The sequence below is a fragment of the Nilaparvata lugens genome, chromosome 14, assembly GCF_014356525.2.
Source record: "Nilaparvata lugens isolate BPH chromosome 14, ASM1435652v1, whole genome shotgun sequence".
Lineage (NCBI taxonomy): Eukaryota > Metazoa > Arthropoda > Insecta > Hemiptera > Delphacidae > Nilaparvata > Nilaparvata lugens.
Window position 1 is genome coordinate 3651959 of NC_052517.1, and position 17729 is coordinate 3669687.

Consider the following 17729-nt stretch of genomic DNA (forward strand, 5'->3'; position numbering starts at 1 on the left):
TAATTTGACCAGAATACAGTCATGTTCCTTGTTTTCTATCTATTTAATCTTTGTCATTTATTCTGAAATATGGCACTCTAATATACTACTGGTGGTTATCGATGTTTTCTTTCCAATGCCCTTTTGATCGTGATAGCGGACGACTTGATATTTGATAAAAACAAAATGTCTGCTTGTGCATGTGACTTTCTTGATTTTGTGTTTGTTAGTTCAATAATCTGTGTTGCATGGTAATAAAATATTATGTCGAAGTTTCTGCCTACAAATAATCAAAGAGCTCATCTATTATTTCAAGAGGCATCAATAATATTGAAGAAAGTCAGTGAAGGTGGAAGTTACAAATCTTTAATTTTCAATAATAAGACTTGTGTAAGTTACCAGTAATTCTATTAGCTATATATTTTTCCACATATTAATACCAATCTTTCTTAAAAAGTATCTCTTGCGCGAATGAGACATTCCAAACATATTGTATTAAAATGATTATATTGGAAAGATAAATCTTTATTCACATGGTTTCAGGTTATGTATTGACTTGCTAGCGTTAGTAAGATTCTCGTCAATTTGACAGCATTCTTGACAAATTATATTAATGCTTTAGATTTATCAAATGCTCACAATTCAGAGTCAAGTCAATCCCACAATAGAGAATTAATGAGGTTGTTCATTTGTTTAGTACCGTCATAGTACTAACATAGGGCTGACTATGGTCAAATTTAAAATTTTTTTATTATATTGATTTCCTTGTAAACAAGTAATGCTATTATGAAATAAAAAATACCCTCTCATTCTCCACTATTTTGTGATCATTTTGACATATAAAACAAAAATTCAATGCCAAATGGTTTCTTAAAAAAAAAATAAGTCTGATCCTTTTTTTAATTTTTTTCTACTTTAAACTCCTCAGTCCAAATATAAAAAGATGTAGTCCTTTGCATCTAATTTTTTTGTGTCTAAGCCTGGTATGTAATAAAGAGGTTCTGTGAGTTTCAGTTGTATAGGCTATCTTGTTGTATTTTTTTTGTGTCAACGCTACCAAAATCTTGACTGCGATGGGGTGACTATGGTCAAAGCTAAAAACAATTTTTTTTTTCATGATTTGAAGCAATTGAAAATTATCATTATTTGTTTTTCAATGGTTACATATGTCACCTGGTCATATGGGACATATATATGAATCATATATTTATCTCATATTATTGATCAGGATTTTAGAGTTTTAATTTAGAAAAGTTTAATGAACAGTGTTTTTGTCTTTGAACAATTTTTGTCATCGACAGAAAGATTGTTTATTTCATTTGTTATCAAAATTATTGTAGCTTCTCTTTTGTTTTTGATAACAAACGTGCTCGCTTGTGCGACTGATAAAAATATGTAGTTGAAATGGCTTCATGTTTGGCATTGACTGAGTTATATATTAATACCCAAAATTTTACTTTTGTGTTGTGTGTGAGCTCGTTCGATAGGACTGTGAGAAAAGTCCGGCTGTTCTGGTGAAGGGGATAGATTTTGTTCTTGTTTTATAATACAGTTTTCCTGTCACAGTTCGGGCAGTTCAAAGAGAATTGTATTATTGAATAGGAAGGGATCTGAACCCACTTCATTAGATCAGTTTTTTTATTTTTAATTAATAATTAACGTCGCGTTTCAACCAGTGGATGCCAAATTGGGAAGCCATTTTCATAAAGGTAGGTGACTACTGAGTCATTGTTTTAAATTTTTCATAACCACAACAAATGAATTTTCACTAGCAGCAAAGCGAGTAGCCCTTGAAATATTCATCTGTTTATTATTATTTCGTTATTTCTAATTATAATTCTAATTTTGTACAAATAATTTATTGTTTGTTTTAAATATCAAAAACCTGTACGATATTTTCTTGTTTTTCATTTTCCCACCCTTACATATTCAGTGAAGGCACATCTTGCTTACATATTTGGTGGAGGCTTCTCCCGCCGTCCATATCGTGCTTACACATAAATAAGTTTGAAATTAAATAGCCTATAAACTAGGCTATAGAATTATTATTGAGAACTAGAAAAAAAATAAATCAAAAGGAAATTTCAAACTAAAATATGTAACCATTACAAAACGATAAATAATAGTTACCTAGTAATATTGCTTAAAATCAGGGAACAGTATTGTAATCCAGTATTTCAGCCATTTTATAGAACGTTGTGATACTTCTTCATGATAAACTGTATTCATTAATCTATAAAAGTGGTTAGTTTAAAGTTTGTAGGACTTCTTATATTATTTTACTATTTTCATAAACAGACTCAAAGTTTTGCGGTTTTTCATCACCGATAAATTTACGACACTTTTCCAAAGGTTAGCCTTTAACTATTTATCTAAAACTTTTATAATGATATTTTCTCCTAATAACTATGTATATTTATCTTTAATACTGCCAATTTTCAAGTTTATAGTGCTTATTATTATTATTATTGTATGATTTTCTGTTTAAATTGTCCATTTTATTTAAATCTCAATTTTTGTATACTTAGGAGTAACATTTTCGAACAAAAAATTATACCAAATTGTAGCCAAAAGTTTGCTCTTTCTGACCATTGAAGCTCCACATCAATGAAGAGAGTGTATGCAGTAGTATTAGGTGTGACCAGAGTCACCCCACTTGCGGGGTGACAATGGTCAGCCAAAAAAAATTCTCCAATCTCCTTCCAGATTAATCATTTTTCTATAACTTCCAATAAGCAACAAGATTGGGGGTATAAATATATACCATGAACATAGAACTATGTTGCGAATTAACAAAGTTACAAGTGAAAATGTGCGTTTTTTGACCATAGTCACCCCACTTGACGGTTACTTGTTTATGTTTAACCCCACAAAGCTGTGTTTGCTATAATCCATTCATTCTTGTTAGTCTTATCCCTTTTTTGTCACTTAGGTACTAAATTTTGTTTTTGTAGAACATCGCTGTTCTTGGAATGTTTGACGTTTTATCAATTGAATAAACAGTAGGACTTCTCAAATCTGAACTGAGCTGTCATATATACCCTATGCTTTTAAATCTACCTTTGTCTGAAACTGAAGTAACGATCTGTTTTTCTTTCATTAGTTGATGGATTTTTCAATCCTTGATACATTCTTCTTTATCCTTTGCCCAAACTTGTAGAACCAATGGCATTATAATGGCCTACTAAACATTACTTTTTTTTAAAGAATATAGGCCTATGAATACCGTATGTTATTAATTTATTTTGGTTTCAACAGGGAAATAGGACTCATTGCCTTTTTCCCTGTAGTTAGACAAGAATAGCGTGTTGCTACTTTTGACTTGAGGCGTGTGTCGTTGGCCTTTTACATTTGTATGTTGGACGATAAATTTTGAATGCTTTTAACAAGCTTGTTCGCCAACGAAATTGACTCATTCCCTCATCATTTTTGAGGATATGACAGGATCACATTGAAGGTTCATAAGGAAGTAATTTATGGTAAAACATTGGCAAATTATCGGTCAGCGGAATTATTATAAAACTTGGTACTTGTGAAGACTGGGAATTCCAGATAGACAGTGTAACGAACAAACTTGGTTGGTAATTGCATGCAACAAGCTAATCATTCAATCCAACTTCAACTATGACCTTCTACTACTTATCATAGAACAGCTGACAGAATATCAGCGGCAATTGAACGATTTTTCCAGCACGGGGGCTCATTATGTTTAATACCTACTTACAGTACACACCCGTAACTTTGCCTACATTACTCTGAAACAGCATATAGGCAAGGTATGGTTGGCGGGGTAATATTCACGGCTTTGCAAAAACATCAGGCTTCATAGACCCTAGAACCCTAGATGAAGGAAGCTCCCTACACACAGAGATTCTTCATGAATGAGAGAGTTGCAACGTATCACCAACAATGGAAACAGCATGTTGAACGAATGTCAGCTGATAGGCTGTGTTGGCTAAAAGGACCTAACTCCAAAAACCTCGTTGTGTATCTTTTCAGATGCAACACGTTGCTTTTGAGAAGATACAAAAGAGCATCTTTTGCTTATAAAAGATACATTAAATCTCCTTGTTTACCTTTTCGGATGCAACACGTTGCTTTTGAGAAGATACAAAAGAGCATCTGTTGCTTATGGAAAGATACATTTTCAAAAATGTTGGATGTTTTTGTTTGGGTAGTATTGTAGTCCAGTAGTCCGCCGATAGGCAAAGCTACAGGACCCGGACTGTACTTCCATTTATTTTATATTTTTATAATTATTCAAAATTCATTTTCAGAACCCACAAGGTCTAGCAGCTTTAGTATCCAAGGCCTCCCAATACCGCAGCCTTATAGATCGAGTTATATCCTCCACTCACTTACTCGACCTTGAAAATAACCTTGACATTTGGCTACTGCGCATCCTGGTCGCGCAGATCTGTTTTGGAGGAAACCAGCATTTGGGTGGAAATAATGCAGCCGTCAAAATTGTGGTGAAAAACAGGAGACAGATTTTGGAGGCAGTGGAGAAAGAGGATATTTACGGTGTGCGCAGTTTGAGACCCAATAGAGGTGAATATATGTCTCAATTTATCCTATTTTAGTTTTAATTTTGTGTGCAAATTGACCATTTGAAAGGCAGACGAACTAAGTTATAGATTTGAGAGTAAAGGTTGATAAGTTGACTAAATTTAATCATAAAAAAGATAGCATAAAGGTGCGTAAAGATTTACGCAAGCAATTCACTTTTAATCAGCTGATGCCAAGCTTTTTATATCTGTATCTTACCGTTTCTGTACAAATACAGATATAATCAGCTGATGAAAAGTGAAGTTCACGGTGCATAAATCTGTACGCACCTTTAGAAGGTATATCATGGTTTGTAGAAATCATTCATTATTTTGTATCAAATTATGGTGTTGTGTATCAAGTTGAGATCATACTGTATCATATTGTGGTGATACTGTATAATTTATGATGATATGCCATGGTATAAGACCGTTATGTTGCAAATGTGAGTGTTTGAAGCCGATAGTCCTAGTAGTTGTTTTTGGTGAAGCTATGTGACGCTGGTAGTCTCTTATACTGTGCCCTTCTTACACTCTTACACTCCCAACAACACACTAATAATAGACAGTGTATAGGGTGTCTATGTTGCAAATGTGAGTGTTAACTGAAGCCGATAGTCCTAGTAGTTGTTTTTAGTGAAGCTATGTGACGCTGGTAGTCTCTCATACTGTGCCCTTCTTACACTCCCAACAACACACTAATAATAGACAGTGTATAGGGTGTCTATGTTGCAAATGTGAGTGTTAACTGTAGCCGATAGTCCTAGTAGTTGTTTTTGGTGAAGCTATGTGACGCCTGTAGTCTCTCATACTGTGCCCTTCTTACACTCTTACACTCCCAACAACACACTAATAATAGACAGTGTATAGGGTGTCTATGTTGCAAATGTGAGTGTTAACTGAAGCCGATAGTCCTAGTAGTTGTTTTTGGTGAAACTATGTGACGCTGGTAGTCTCTCATACTGTGCCCTTCTTACACTCTTACACTCCCAACAACACACTAATAATAGACAGTATTCGGCTTGAGTTAACTAAAAACCGGCTTGAAATTTGGTTCAAAAACGCACTACACCGTGGGATATCTTATGCTATATCTCTTCCCTATGATTTGACTATATAAGTACAAATCGTTTTCCGGTGATTCTGAACCCACCTAAAGCTGCAGGTTCACTCACGAGCCTGAGTTGATGTGGGTATCACGTTCAGAAAAGAATGTATCAATAAAGTAAATTTGTAAGGCTTTTGTTGGTGGGGAGTCCCTTGCGGGAAGGTCCCACCGCCTGAATATATCATTTAAGCCGTCAATGGGCCTTACGACTGTCATACTCCAGCCGGGACCGACAGTTTAACGTGCCCATCCCATGTTCATAATAAATAAATAAATAAATAGATTTTATTGTCGTAGACCAATATAGGTAATTGACAAAGTCATAGTAATACAATATTACAAAATAATAGAGTCAAAGCAATAGTTTAAAGTCACAAAGTATAATAAATTACATCAAGTAGAATCGAAGAACTCTGTCAAACAATAGAAAGGTCTTAAAACCAGCCACTCAAAAAGTAATTTTTTAAAAATAACAATATTTTCACAACATTTCATATCCAATGGCAACTTATTGTACATTCTCAAGCCTATGCTGTCATAGTGTTTCATGCTTATGACAAGACGTTGATATGGAATATCAATGAGGTCTTTTTTCCTTGTGTTATAAGCATGAATATTGGATCTTTTATTCAAGCTATGGAGATTCTTTCTAGTGTGCATGATTACTTGAAATATATAGAGGTTTATGACAGTCAATATTTTTGTTTTTTTGAAAAGAGGTCGACAGTGATCTAGATACCCTGCACCGGTCAATATTCTAATAGCCTTTTTCTGCAAAAGCAAGACCTTATTGATGTGACAGCTGTTTCCATATACTAAAATTCTGTATGAAATTATGCTTTGGAAAAAAGCAAAATATGAGTTTCTGAGGTATTTTTCCGGTACAAGATTCTTCAACTGCCTTAACAGATAGATAACCCTAGATAACCTAGCAGAAACGAAATTTATGTGGGGTTCCCAGGTCAACCTGTAATCAAACATTAAGCCCAAAAACTTTAAACTATTGTTATTGTTGTGTGTATAGTCCCTGAGACCAAATGTCATAAGCTGAGTTTTATCCTCGTTTAGTTTAAAGCCATTCGCTGTGAACCACTTGGAAGCCTCCGCCAAGGTATCGGCTGTCATGTTATGTAAAGTGTGTACATCTGAATGAGAATTAAGAAAAGTGGTGTCATCAGCATACAACACAGTCTTGCTGTTGATTGTGAGAGGAAGATCATTTATCATCAATACAAAGAGGAGTGGTCCCAATATTGATCTTGGGGGACACCGTACTTTACTTTAGCAAGATCGGATCTCTCATTTCCTACACAAACAACTTGCTGGCGATCGCCAAGGTACGATCTAAAAAGACTAAGGCTCCTTCCACTGACTCCATAATAAGCTAATTTTTCAAGCAAAATATCATGATTCACGCAGTCAAATGCCTTGCTCAGGTCACAGAAGGCAGCCTGAGCAAAGCACCTGTTTTCAAAAGACTCAATTACAAATTTTATTAGTGCATCATCACTTTTCTCTAGTCATCATCCAAGTGGCAACAATGTCTTCCTATAATTTTCAGTGACATCAAAACATGAATCTCACTGTATAAACTATCAACTATTTTTGTGACCTAACACTGATTGCAAACCGTTTTGAATAAAAATAACTACTATGGCCCTATTGCACTAAAGCGGTTGAATTTTAACCATGACTAATTTTACGAGAACCAATCAGAGAAGGTTTTTTTTGAAAATACAGCTTCTCTGATTGGTTCTCGTAAAGGAAGGTAAATCAGAGAAGGTTTTTTTTGAAAAGACAGCTTCTCTCATTGGTTTTGCGTAGAGTTAATCACGGTTAAAATTTAACCGGCTTTTGTGCAATCAGCACTAAATCTTTCTGTCGTCTATAGTGTGGATTCACTTCGAACTGTGTCAGTATTGTTTAAATGGGAAGCATTGATGTTATACATTAGGAATACTGACAGATTAAGGTGAATCTCCCACTATAGAGTAACTGTAAGGTTTTAGTTAGCTATAAACTGTTCTATGATCTAATTTTGTGTTCTTGAATTTGTTTCTAATGTCTGGAGTTTGGCAAATTGTTATCAGTGCAATTGCCGTCTTATTTCTGATGAAAATACTAATAAATTAATGCTCATAAAATCAGAATCCTATTTTGAACTCTGTGTAATAGTAATTATTTTTTTATTTTAATTGTTATCAGTGCAATTGCAGTTTTATTGCTGCTGAAAATACTAATTATTGCTCATTAAATCAGCATACTATTTTGAAATCTGTGTAATAATAATTGTTATTTGATTAGTTTTAATTGTTATCAGTGCAATTGCAGTCTTATTATTGCTGATGAAAATACTAATTTACAGATGGAATTAAATAGAGAATGCATTTATTCAAATGCTAATTAGTGCCATATGTAAACTGGTTGGCCGCTATGGCTTTGTATAAAATGAGCGCTGCTATCCAGAGATTGTCAGTTTGGTGTAAGGGTAAGCATTCCTGACTAGTAATTGGGAGGTACCGGGTTCGATTCCCGGGCTGGCAAATAATTTTTGGATTGTAGTTCTCATCGAATTTCCATCTAGCTGTTAACCCTGTTGTCAATGTCTGCAGTAGCAGAAGTCTTCGGGGTGATTTACAGCATTTGTTTAGGATTTTCGTTAAATAATAATTACAATATAATACAGTATCAACACAATATAATATAAAATAATTATAAAATACTAATTAAATCAGCATACTATTTTGAACTTTGTGTGATAATAATAATTAGTTTTTAATTGGAGCATTGGGAATTCTAGGAATTCAGAGACATTCTGCTTGAGAAACCGACTGAAGTTTTGGAAAGATTGAAAATTATCAAATTGTGAATATTGGAGAGAAAAGACGTCTCTGGACATCTGTTGGATATTCAGAGGATATTCGTTGGATATTTTGAAAGCATCTCTCAGTCCTGGATACTGGGTCTCCATATTTCTGGACTCTGTTGAATATTTTTGAAGGAATTATTCCTGGACCTACATTTGTGGATCTACAATCAAACTCCTTATAACATTAAAGGCAGTGCATTTCTTCTCATTTAGTGAACTGGTAAATTGTGGAATTTAAAGTGAAGTTCATGGTTTTTATTTAAGTGAATTTGAAGTAGTGCTTCGAAAATAGGAATTTAAGAGGAAAGTAGAAACATCCCATAAATTACAAATTTTCAAGTGAAGAGAGTGAAAGATTAAAAGCAACTTAACACTTTGAGATACTCAAATTAAGATAGAAATAATTTAAGTGCATACATAAATAACTGTTGCTAAGTTACAAGGACACTAACAATTTTCAACTTGAAATGTATTACAACAAAAAGTGTACACAACTTTAAATATTTTTTGATAGCTTTTCAAGTAGTATATTAAGGAACCTACAAAAAACATACTACAAGGTTTGGTTTTTCAAATCGAAGAGTTGTATAATAATTTATAAAAAATATCATGTCCATGGGGAATTAATTCATAGAAAGTGGATTATGATCTGAAAAGTGTTAAAAATAGTCTAGACATTAGTGATCTAGGGTAGATTTCTGTCACGTATATTCAGTGGTTTCATGTGAATCTTTCAAAATAATCTATAGTAATCAGAGTAGTTTTTGGAATAATTGAATTTAATTGGAATAATCCGTTTCCAATCAGAATAACTGCATCTAATTGAAATAATCTGTCTACAAATCAGAAGAATTGCATTTAATTAAAATGATCTGTTTACAAATCAGAAGAATTCAATTGAAATTATCAGTTTCCAATCAGAATAATTGAATTGAAATAATCTGTTTAAAAATCAGAAGAATTTAATTGAAATAATCAGTTTCCAATCAGAATAATTGCATTTAATTGAAATAATCTGTTCACAAATCAGAATAATTGATTTCAATCGAAATTATCTGTTTCCAATCATAGAATTCAATTGAAATAGTCTGTTTACAATCAGAATAACTGAATTTAATTGAGATAATCAGTTTCCAAAATGAGTAGCACAGTAGTTGTGTTAGGTTGGTTGCTATTTTTCAGCATGCTGATGTTCAGTCTACCGTTTATCACATACTTTGGCATGAGTCGGGTTCTGAGTGATTACGGCATAGATGGCTTTGCAAATAGAGCGTGGTCAGTTTTTGCTTCAGTGGTGTCTGTAAATGTGATCATTGCCCTGTATGCCATCAAGGCCTGGTACGAACCTGAGGATCATCCTCCCAGGGTGGAGGGTAGGAAGGAGAAGTAGAGGGGTTTTGGATTGGGAAGAGTTTAGTTAGGTTAGAAAGAGGAAGAGGTACTAGGAGAAGACTGATAAGAAAGAGAGGAAGGTTACTAGTAGACAGATTAGTATGACAGATTATTAGTCAAGTAGAGGGGTTTTGGATTGGGAAGAGTTTAGTTAGGTTAGAAAGAGGAGGAGGTACTGGGAGAAGACTGATTAGAAAGAGAGGAAGGGTTACTAGTAGACAGATTATTAGTCAAGTAGAGGGGTTTTGGATTGGGAAGAGTTTAGTTAGGTTAGAAAGAGGAGGAGGTACTGGGAGAAGACTGATTAGAAAGAGAGGAAGGGTTACTAGTAGACAGATTAGTATGACAGATTATTAGTCAAGTAGAGGGGTTTCGGACTGGGAAGAGTTTAGTTAGGTTAGAAAGAGGAAGAAGTACTAGGAAAAGACTGGTTAGAAAGAGAGGAAGTGTTACTAGTAGATGGATTAGTAAATATATAAAGTCTATAGGGATGTATGTAAAACGTCCTCAGATAATCACATAGTAACACAGGTATATTTACTTCAATCTGTTATTCATATATTGCATCTGCATATGTGATAGTGACATGACATTATAATCAGTTCAAGGATAAATCACTAGCAGAAGACTGATTAGAAAGAGAGGAAGGGTTACTAGTTGACGGATTAGTAAAGATGTATAGTCTATAAAAGTAAAACATGCTCAGATAATTACATAGTAACACAGGTATTTTCTCTTCAATCTGTGATTCACATGTACTGCATCTGAATATGTGATAGTGATATGACATTATAATCAGTTCAAGGATCAATCACTAGAAAGCTAGGTTTTTCTAGGGCCACTGATCAACTTGTGTTATTCCATTAAAGCTAAGTTGAAAACTGCAATATGGCTTTCTAAGTTTGGGTGGTGATAGAACAAACTTTTCTAAATGTCATCTGCTAGAAATCAATTTCAAGATTAACTCAAATCTTAAATAGTCTAACTGATATCATTATTGAGAATAGATTGTTGAAATATCACAAAGATTAAATTGTGATTGAGGTTTACGTGAGAAGTAACTAGTATTGGAAAGTAATGGAAAATAATCAACCTTGAGGTAACCGTGCACTGAAGGGCATATGTGATAGTGACATGACATTATAATCAGTTCAAGGATCACTATGAGGTGAAAGCTAGGTTTATCTAGGGCCACTGATCAACTTGTGTTATTCCATTAAAGCTAAGTTGAAAACAACAATGTAGTTTTCTAAGTTTGGGTGGTGATAGAACAAACTTTTCTAAATTTCATCTGGTAGAAATCAATTTCAAGATAAACTCAAATCTTCATCTAACCGGTATCATTATTGAGATAGATTGTTGAAATATCACAAAAATTAAGTTTTGATTGAGGTTACTAGAAGAACAGTATTGGAAAGTAATCAACCTTGAGGTAACCTTGCCCTGAATCAGATACCATCTTGGTATGGATGGAATTGAAATTGACATTTTTCTAAGAATAAGGCTAGTTTGAATTCTAAAAAAATGTAATATTGTTTTGAGTCAGTGACAAACCAAATCCCCAAAATGGCATCAGCCAGCAAACAACCTCAAGACGACCTTGAACAAAAACAGCTGATGCAGGCAGAACTGGCCCGTCTGGAACGCCAGTACCGTGTGATGGAGGGAGACCGCTCCTCATACATGTCCGACATGCGGGTCTACCTGGCACAACAGCACAAAATCATTGACGTCCTCACTAAACGCAAACAAAACTTACTGGCCGACACGTCGATCCCTGTTTCCAAGGTGGTAGCAGAACGTGGCTCAGTCCTAATCCGGAAAATCATCAAAGATTTGACACTGTTTGAGAACTTGAACACAAAAATACGCACTGAGAAGACACAGATCAGGGAATTGAAGATACAGATTAACAAGGTCAAGGATGAGATATTGAAGCTGAACAAGACTGATGTGAATGAGCTGAGGGTGCAGGAGAAGAAGGAGGAATACAAACGGATGATTGTCGCCCTGGAGGACCGCTTAGAGGTTGCAACAAGAAAACTGAATGCTGTCACAGCCGATAATGCTGTTTACCGAGGGGAAATCAACCATCTGTTATTTGAAAGAAAAACATTCCACAGGTTTTACGTGCAGTTGTCGAAACAGGTGATGCAGAGTAAACAGGTGATGTTGGATTTGATCGAACAGGCAACGACCGCTTTCGACCAACGCGAAGAAACTCAAGAGAAGTTGAAGGGTTTGAAGGAACGGATGAAGACTGAACGGGTCCTCCATGCACAGGAGGTTAGGGAACTGGTGAGGAAGTTGGAGAATGATGAGGTGTTGTATGAGTTTTTGTCGGTGAAAGGTCAGAAACGGGTTTTGGCAGATTTGGAGGCGAAAGAAGCGCTCCAGAAGAAGGTGGAGGTGGAGGCTATTGAGGAGAAGGTGCGTAAGTATAATGAGATGTTGGACAAGATTAAACAGTTTTCGGGGAGACTGATATTGGGAGACTGGCGGCCAGGTTCCTCAAACAAGAGGAAGAAAATTTCACATTGTTCAACTATGTAAACGAGTTGAATTCTGAGTTGGAAGCATTACAAGAGCATGTAAACGAGTTGATGTTGAACATCGATGAGCAAAGATCGATCAATCGGGAACGGGCCGCTAAGGAACAGGAGACACTGACAGTTCTGTATGGGAATTTGGAAAGGGAGAAAGGGAAGAATTGTCTGGCAGAGAGGGAATTATCGCATCTGGAGGGAGTTTTGGATGAACTGATGTCTGGGATTGAGAGGATGTTTTATAGATGTAGGTGTGACTCTGCCCCAGTGCTGGCGTTAGTGGGTGAGAACCCCAGGGTGAATATTTATAATGTGATGCTGTGTATAGCTGTGCTGAGGAAGGCGGTTGTTTGTATTGTGGAAGGAGGATAAATAATTGATAATTAGATTATATTAACTCAAAAATTTGATTCAAAAATATAGAGTATTGTCAAAAGTAGAAGGGATATTGGCAGACCTATAAAAAGATGGTAAGATAAATAGTTATATCCTTTGAAACCGGAGCAGTTGTGTACGCCTAATCCTGGAAAGAAGAAGAAGAACAACAAGGAGAAGAAGAAGAAGTCGGAGGAGGAGATCTGAAGTAGATTAGTAGTAGATCAATGGGAAAAAATGGACATTTGTATGAGAAATCGAAGCTACTGTAAGAAACATTGGATGAGGTGGTAGAGTAGAAGGAGGAGGAGGAGGAGGAGGAGGATATGGAAACAAAAATATGATGATTGATTGATTGATTGAGTACTTTATTTATGTAGATTACAATATATACTGGCTTATACACTTATATGCAATAGCTTACAATACAGCAAAATTATGGATGAATTTACAAAATATAAAAATTATTGAGCTGTATATAATATGAGAAAAAAAAACAATTTGTAATAACTATAAATAAAATAGATAATATTGTTATGCATCTACATAAATTGGCGGAGCTTTGGACATATCAATGTCCATTCTTTGGAAAGAATATTCGAAGTATTCTTCCCACTAACTACCAAAACGTTAATTTCATTAATTCAACTGATTTATTTGAAAATGAAAATATTGTAAAAGTTTCAATTAGTATGAAGATTTAAGAGAAAAAAAAAACAGAAATGATGATGGAGAGGAAAGAGTACAAGATTGGGGGAGGGGGTAGAAAAAAGAGTAGTTATTTGTTGGTAAGGGAGAAGTAATAATTTGCATAACAAATTGTTAGATTTTATAGTAAGATAGAAAGCCGGTTACCGAGATCGGGATTTAGCTAAGTTCTAGACTTTAAAGAGCTGGAGTCAGAAAATTGGGTTTCCAAAACGGTGAGTAGTCGCAGTCATTGTCATAGTCACATTTAAATTAAATTTCGAAAAACTAGAAAATTGAACATAAAGTAAAATAAAGAGAAAATATTCTAAAGTTTCAGCTGTTTTGAATTATTTAGGAATGTTTCATTTCGTCAAGGAAAAACGTTTCCAATTATAGAAATAAGAAAATGAAGATTTATTCTGCTACAACTATTTACTGGGACTACGCCCCGTTTTGGAAAGCCAATTTTCTGACTCCAGCTGTTTAAAGTCTAGAACTTAGCTAAATCCCGAGCTCGGAAACCGACCCTGAAAGCACATTAAATTTGAACATAAATAGTCACATAGACCATAGTCTATAAATTGTACTAACTTTATTGAGGAAATGAAAGGATTTATGTGATTTATTTTACTAGAGGCTCACTAAACATGTAAATTTAACTTTTATAATGTAATTGTATGATAGTTATTGAACGAGAATCAAAATTGAATACTATTATACACTTAGATTTAATAAATGTTATATATTCATTAGCATATGAATAGATAAAATCTCTCATAGCTATTCCCATCTAATGTATTTTAGTTTGTTCAAAATTATATTATAGGTATTCGATAATCAATTCTACACCTTAGGAATTTAAATTAGCATTTAGTTTAATATCCATGGAATTAAGGCTGTGCAAAGGCTAAAAATAAACTTTCTACTGGTGATATTTTTCAAAGTTTTTCGATTTTTATATCATCAAGCTATCAAAATGAAAAAAAATCACAAGAAAACATTTTTTTCCGATCATTACTTTTTGAAATATGAGCGTTTAAAGTTTAAATTTTCGGGACCGAACATTTCAAATTCGGTAAGAGATGAATCCATGAGATTTGAAGGATAAATTCTTCATGGTATTGTTGATCTAGTAAAACTAAAATTTTCTGAAAATATCAATTTTCTTAGAAAGCTATTCAATTTACCAAAAATAACTTTTAGTTGAGTTATTTTTGGTAAATTGAATAAGTTTCTCAAAAATTGATATTTTTAGAAAATTTTTGTTTTACTAGATCAACAATACCATGAAGAATTTATCTCAACTTTTAGTTGAGTTATTTTTGGTCATTTGAATAACTTTCTCAAAAATCGATATTTTAAGAAAATTTTTGTTTTACTAGATCAACAATACCATGAAGAATCCATCCTCTAAATCTCATGTATTTATATCTTACCGAATTTGAAATGTTCTGTCCCAAAAATTTAAACTTTAGCCGCTCATATCTCAAAAATTAATGATCGGAAAAGAATGTTTTTTTTTGAGAAAACTTTTCCATTTTGATAGCTTGATGATGATATACAAATCGTAAAACTTTGAAAAATATCACCAGTAGGAAGTTTATTTTTAGCCTTTGCACAGCCTTAGATTAGTATTGTATGAGCTGTCAGAAATTTTAAATCATCATCACTAAAAAATTGAGTATGAGAATATTGTAAGCTTATCACTTGGAACTGTGAATATAATATAATTATTTCGCACTTGGGTTTTGGTTATATTTTAAAAGGCATTCACAAAATATCTATATTGTGATATAATCACAATGAAAGCACTGTGTGACATTATAAAATATATACGTTATAACTTATAAATATAAAATATGAATTTAAAAAAATAACAAAGCTGTACTGGACTGTGTATGTATTGGATTGTTCAGCTCTATATTACTATTATGTAATTTTCATGTTGTAAAATAATTATGGTGATTGGGTGTTCATTAGAGTCATTAGTATGTGTGAAAAAACTGAGTTGTCACAAAAATAAGAGATGATAATAGAATAAATATTTTATATCTTTATGTATGCTGTTCAATTCATTTGGATTTCATAATTATAATCATTTGACTGATTAAATAATAAATAAATGTTTATCTCCCAAAAAACTAGAACTACCACATCAATTACAGAAAATATTTGATAGTTTACAATTTAGTAATTATAACACGCAATAAGCAACTAATTACTTATACCCCAACACATATAATTTATAGTGGGGTGTATATTAATTTATTCATTGAAGTTATCACTTATTCATTGTTGAAACACCGCTGATTTATGTAGTTACATTACAATACTATATTATCAATATTCTAATGTTCCATCCAATCTTCATTGTAATTAATAAGTTTAATAATTACATACAACAGTTACAGAAATGTCTTCTAATGTGTCCTCTACATGTTTGGTGTTTTCTGTGTGGAAATTGACCTACTCCACTATGGCGTACCATGTTCTAGAGTAGGTTTTGTTTGTTTGTTTATATTGCTTTTTGATTTCATCTATATTTTTCTTGATAATATAGTTATGTTGAACACGTATTTTTCCTTATTAATATTATATAGGAGCTAGTCAATCTTATTGTCAAACTAACTATAGTGAGGTCTACGTTATAATGACAGTACCTATTTGATCAACTTTAGTTTTGCTATCCTTGTCTATCATTCCACAAAGCAGATAGCGCTATCCTTTTCTAGCTCTTCAATGAAGCGCTATCCTTTTCTAGCGTATCCTTTTCTATCTTTTCATTTGACATAGCCGGTGGTACTATCCTTTTCTAGGTCCACAACGATGCCAATTATGTTTTTGATAGGTAGTGTAGAAATATGGTTAATTAATGCAGAGAATCGGCATCGCGATTCTTCTATCTTTATCCACTGCCATTATAACGTGGACCGCACTATAGATCTGTATAATGGTTTAAAGAATATTTGTTGAAAATTTGAAGGTGATTGATGAAAGTATTCCATAGTTATCGTTGAACATACACACAAACTGACAAAGACTCGTGTCTCTAGTCCAAAGTGGGAACTCGCTATACTCGCTTAATCAATTATGCATTCATTAGGCCGTGTCCACACTGAACAACAAATGTTCGACAAACATGTTCGTTGAAAAAGTTTGGGCAAATTTTATTATGTTTGACAAACAATGTTTGCCCGGGGCCAGTGTGGACGTATCACCAAACAAAATATTTGTAAGTGGGAAGAATAGGTTTTATGTTTTCGCCACACTGCACAGAAAGCAGCTGTTTTCCAGTCCCTACATAGATCTGAAAGGCATTGTTTGCAGACGACTCTCGTCTGACGTCAGAACAGGTTTCTTTCCGGCCTAGGCCGGAAAGAGTACCCTTTCCAGCCGCTAACATAGAAGTAAAAGAGGTGATCAAAAAACAGCTGATCAAAAAACTTTTCATTATTTGTGTTCATTATTCAATAATTAAAACATTTATAATAATATCATCTTATTGTCATTTGAAAGAATAAAAAAGTATACACTCAACCTCCCACATAATTGAACACCATCTTTTAGGTTATTTAGACAAATCAGAATAAAAAATAAAAATACTTGGACATTTCCTGATATTCAGATTACCTCAGATTTGCTAGAGCTATCACCTTCCACTTCTGCTTTCGGAAGTGCTTAGTAAACAACTATTCTCATATATATAATTATATTGTTTATTTTTGTGTGTGGCGAAAAATAGCGTTCGCACCACGGAAAAAATGTTTTTCCGGCTCTCAATCTTTTCTAGTCCTCGGCCTACGGCCTCGGACTTGGAAACCGATTTCGAGCCGGAAAAATATCATTTTCTGCTCTAGGTGCGAAATATACTATTACAGCTGTCAACTCTGTAAATGTTTGGAAAAACAGTCATTTTTTGTTTGACAAACAATGATTGTCCAAACTTTCTAAAATGTTTGTTCCTGGGCTCCCCAACAAACATGTTTGTCGAACATTTTTTTGTTGTTCAGTGTGAACACGGCTTTAGAACTTTAATTAATTCGGTATAACATTTATTCACCAATTCTTACACCGGTCGCACAAAAGTCTGTAAACTTTTAATCTCGATTAAATGCCACGAGCATCAATCTAAAAGGACTTCTTAGAAAAACTTTAGTACTCGTGGAATTTAATCAGGATTGAAATTTAACAGACCTTTTTGGCAACTGGGCCTTATACTGTAA

General features: G+C 33.9%; 3 protein-coding genes across 6 annotated transcripts in view; all 3 read left to right on the forward strand.

The window, feature by feature from the left end:
- Nucleotides 1–162: 162 nt before the first annotated feature.
- LOC111061344 overlaps nt 163–17729 on the forward strand; it is a 32900-nt gene continuing 15333 nt past the window's right edge. For all 4 annotated transcript variants that reach the window (XM_039440521.1, XM_039440523.1, XM_039440524.1 and 1 more), the window contains exons 1-2: nt 163–369; nt 4257–4530. The gene's annotated coding sequence lies outside the window, so the exon portion shown is untranslated. The remainder of the gene's footprint in view (nt 370–4256; nt 4531–17729) is intronic.
- LOC120354160 (vacuolar ATPase assembly integral membrane protein vma21) lies at nt 9435–10479 on the forward strand. Its single transcript, XM_039440526.1, has one exon. It carries the CDS (start codon nt 9642–9644, stop codon nt 9891–9893), a length of 252 nt encoding a protein of 83 aa, XP_039296460.1. The 5' UTR covers nt 9435–9641; the 3' UTR covers nt 9894–10479.
- On the forward strand, nt 10725–12986 carry LOC111056361 (coiled-coil domain-containing protein 63-like). Its single transcript, XM_022343725.2, is given in 2 exon segments — nt 10725–12368; nt 12371–12986. Coding segments are annotated over 2 exon segments (1350 nt in total). The 5' UTR covers nt 10725–11461; the 3' UTR covers nt 12814–12986.

What these genes read in the sequence shown, in the direction of transcription:
- LOC120354160 (XM_039440526.1), top strand. Translation starts at nt 9,642, where the DNA reads ATGAGTAGCACAGTAGTTGTGTTAGGTTGGTTGCTATTTTTCAGCATG.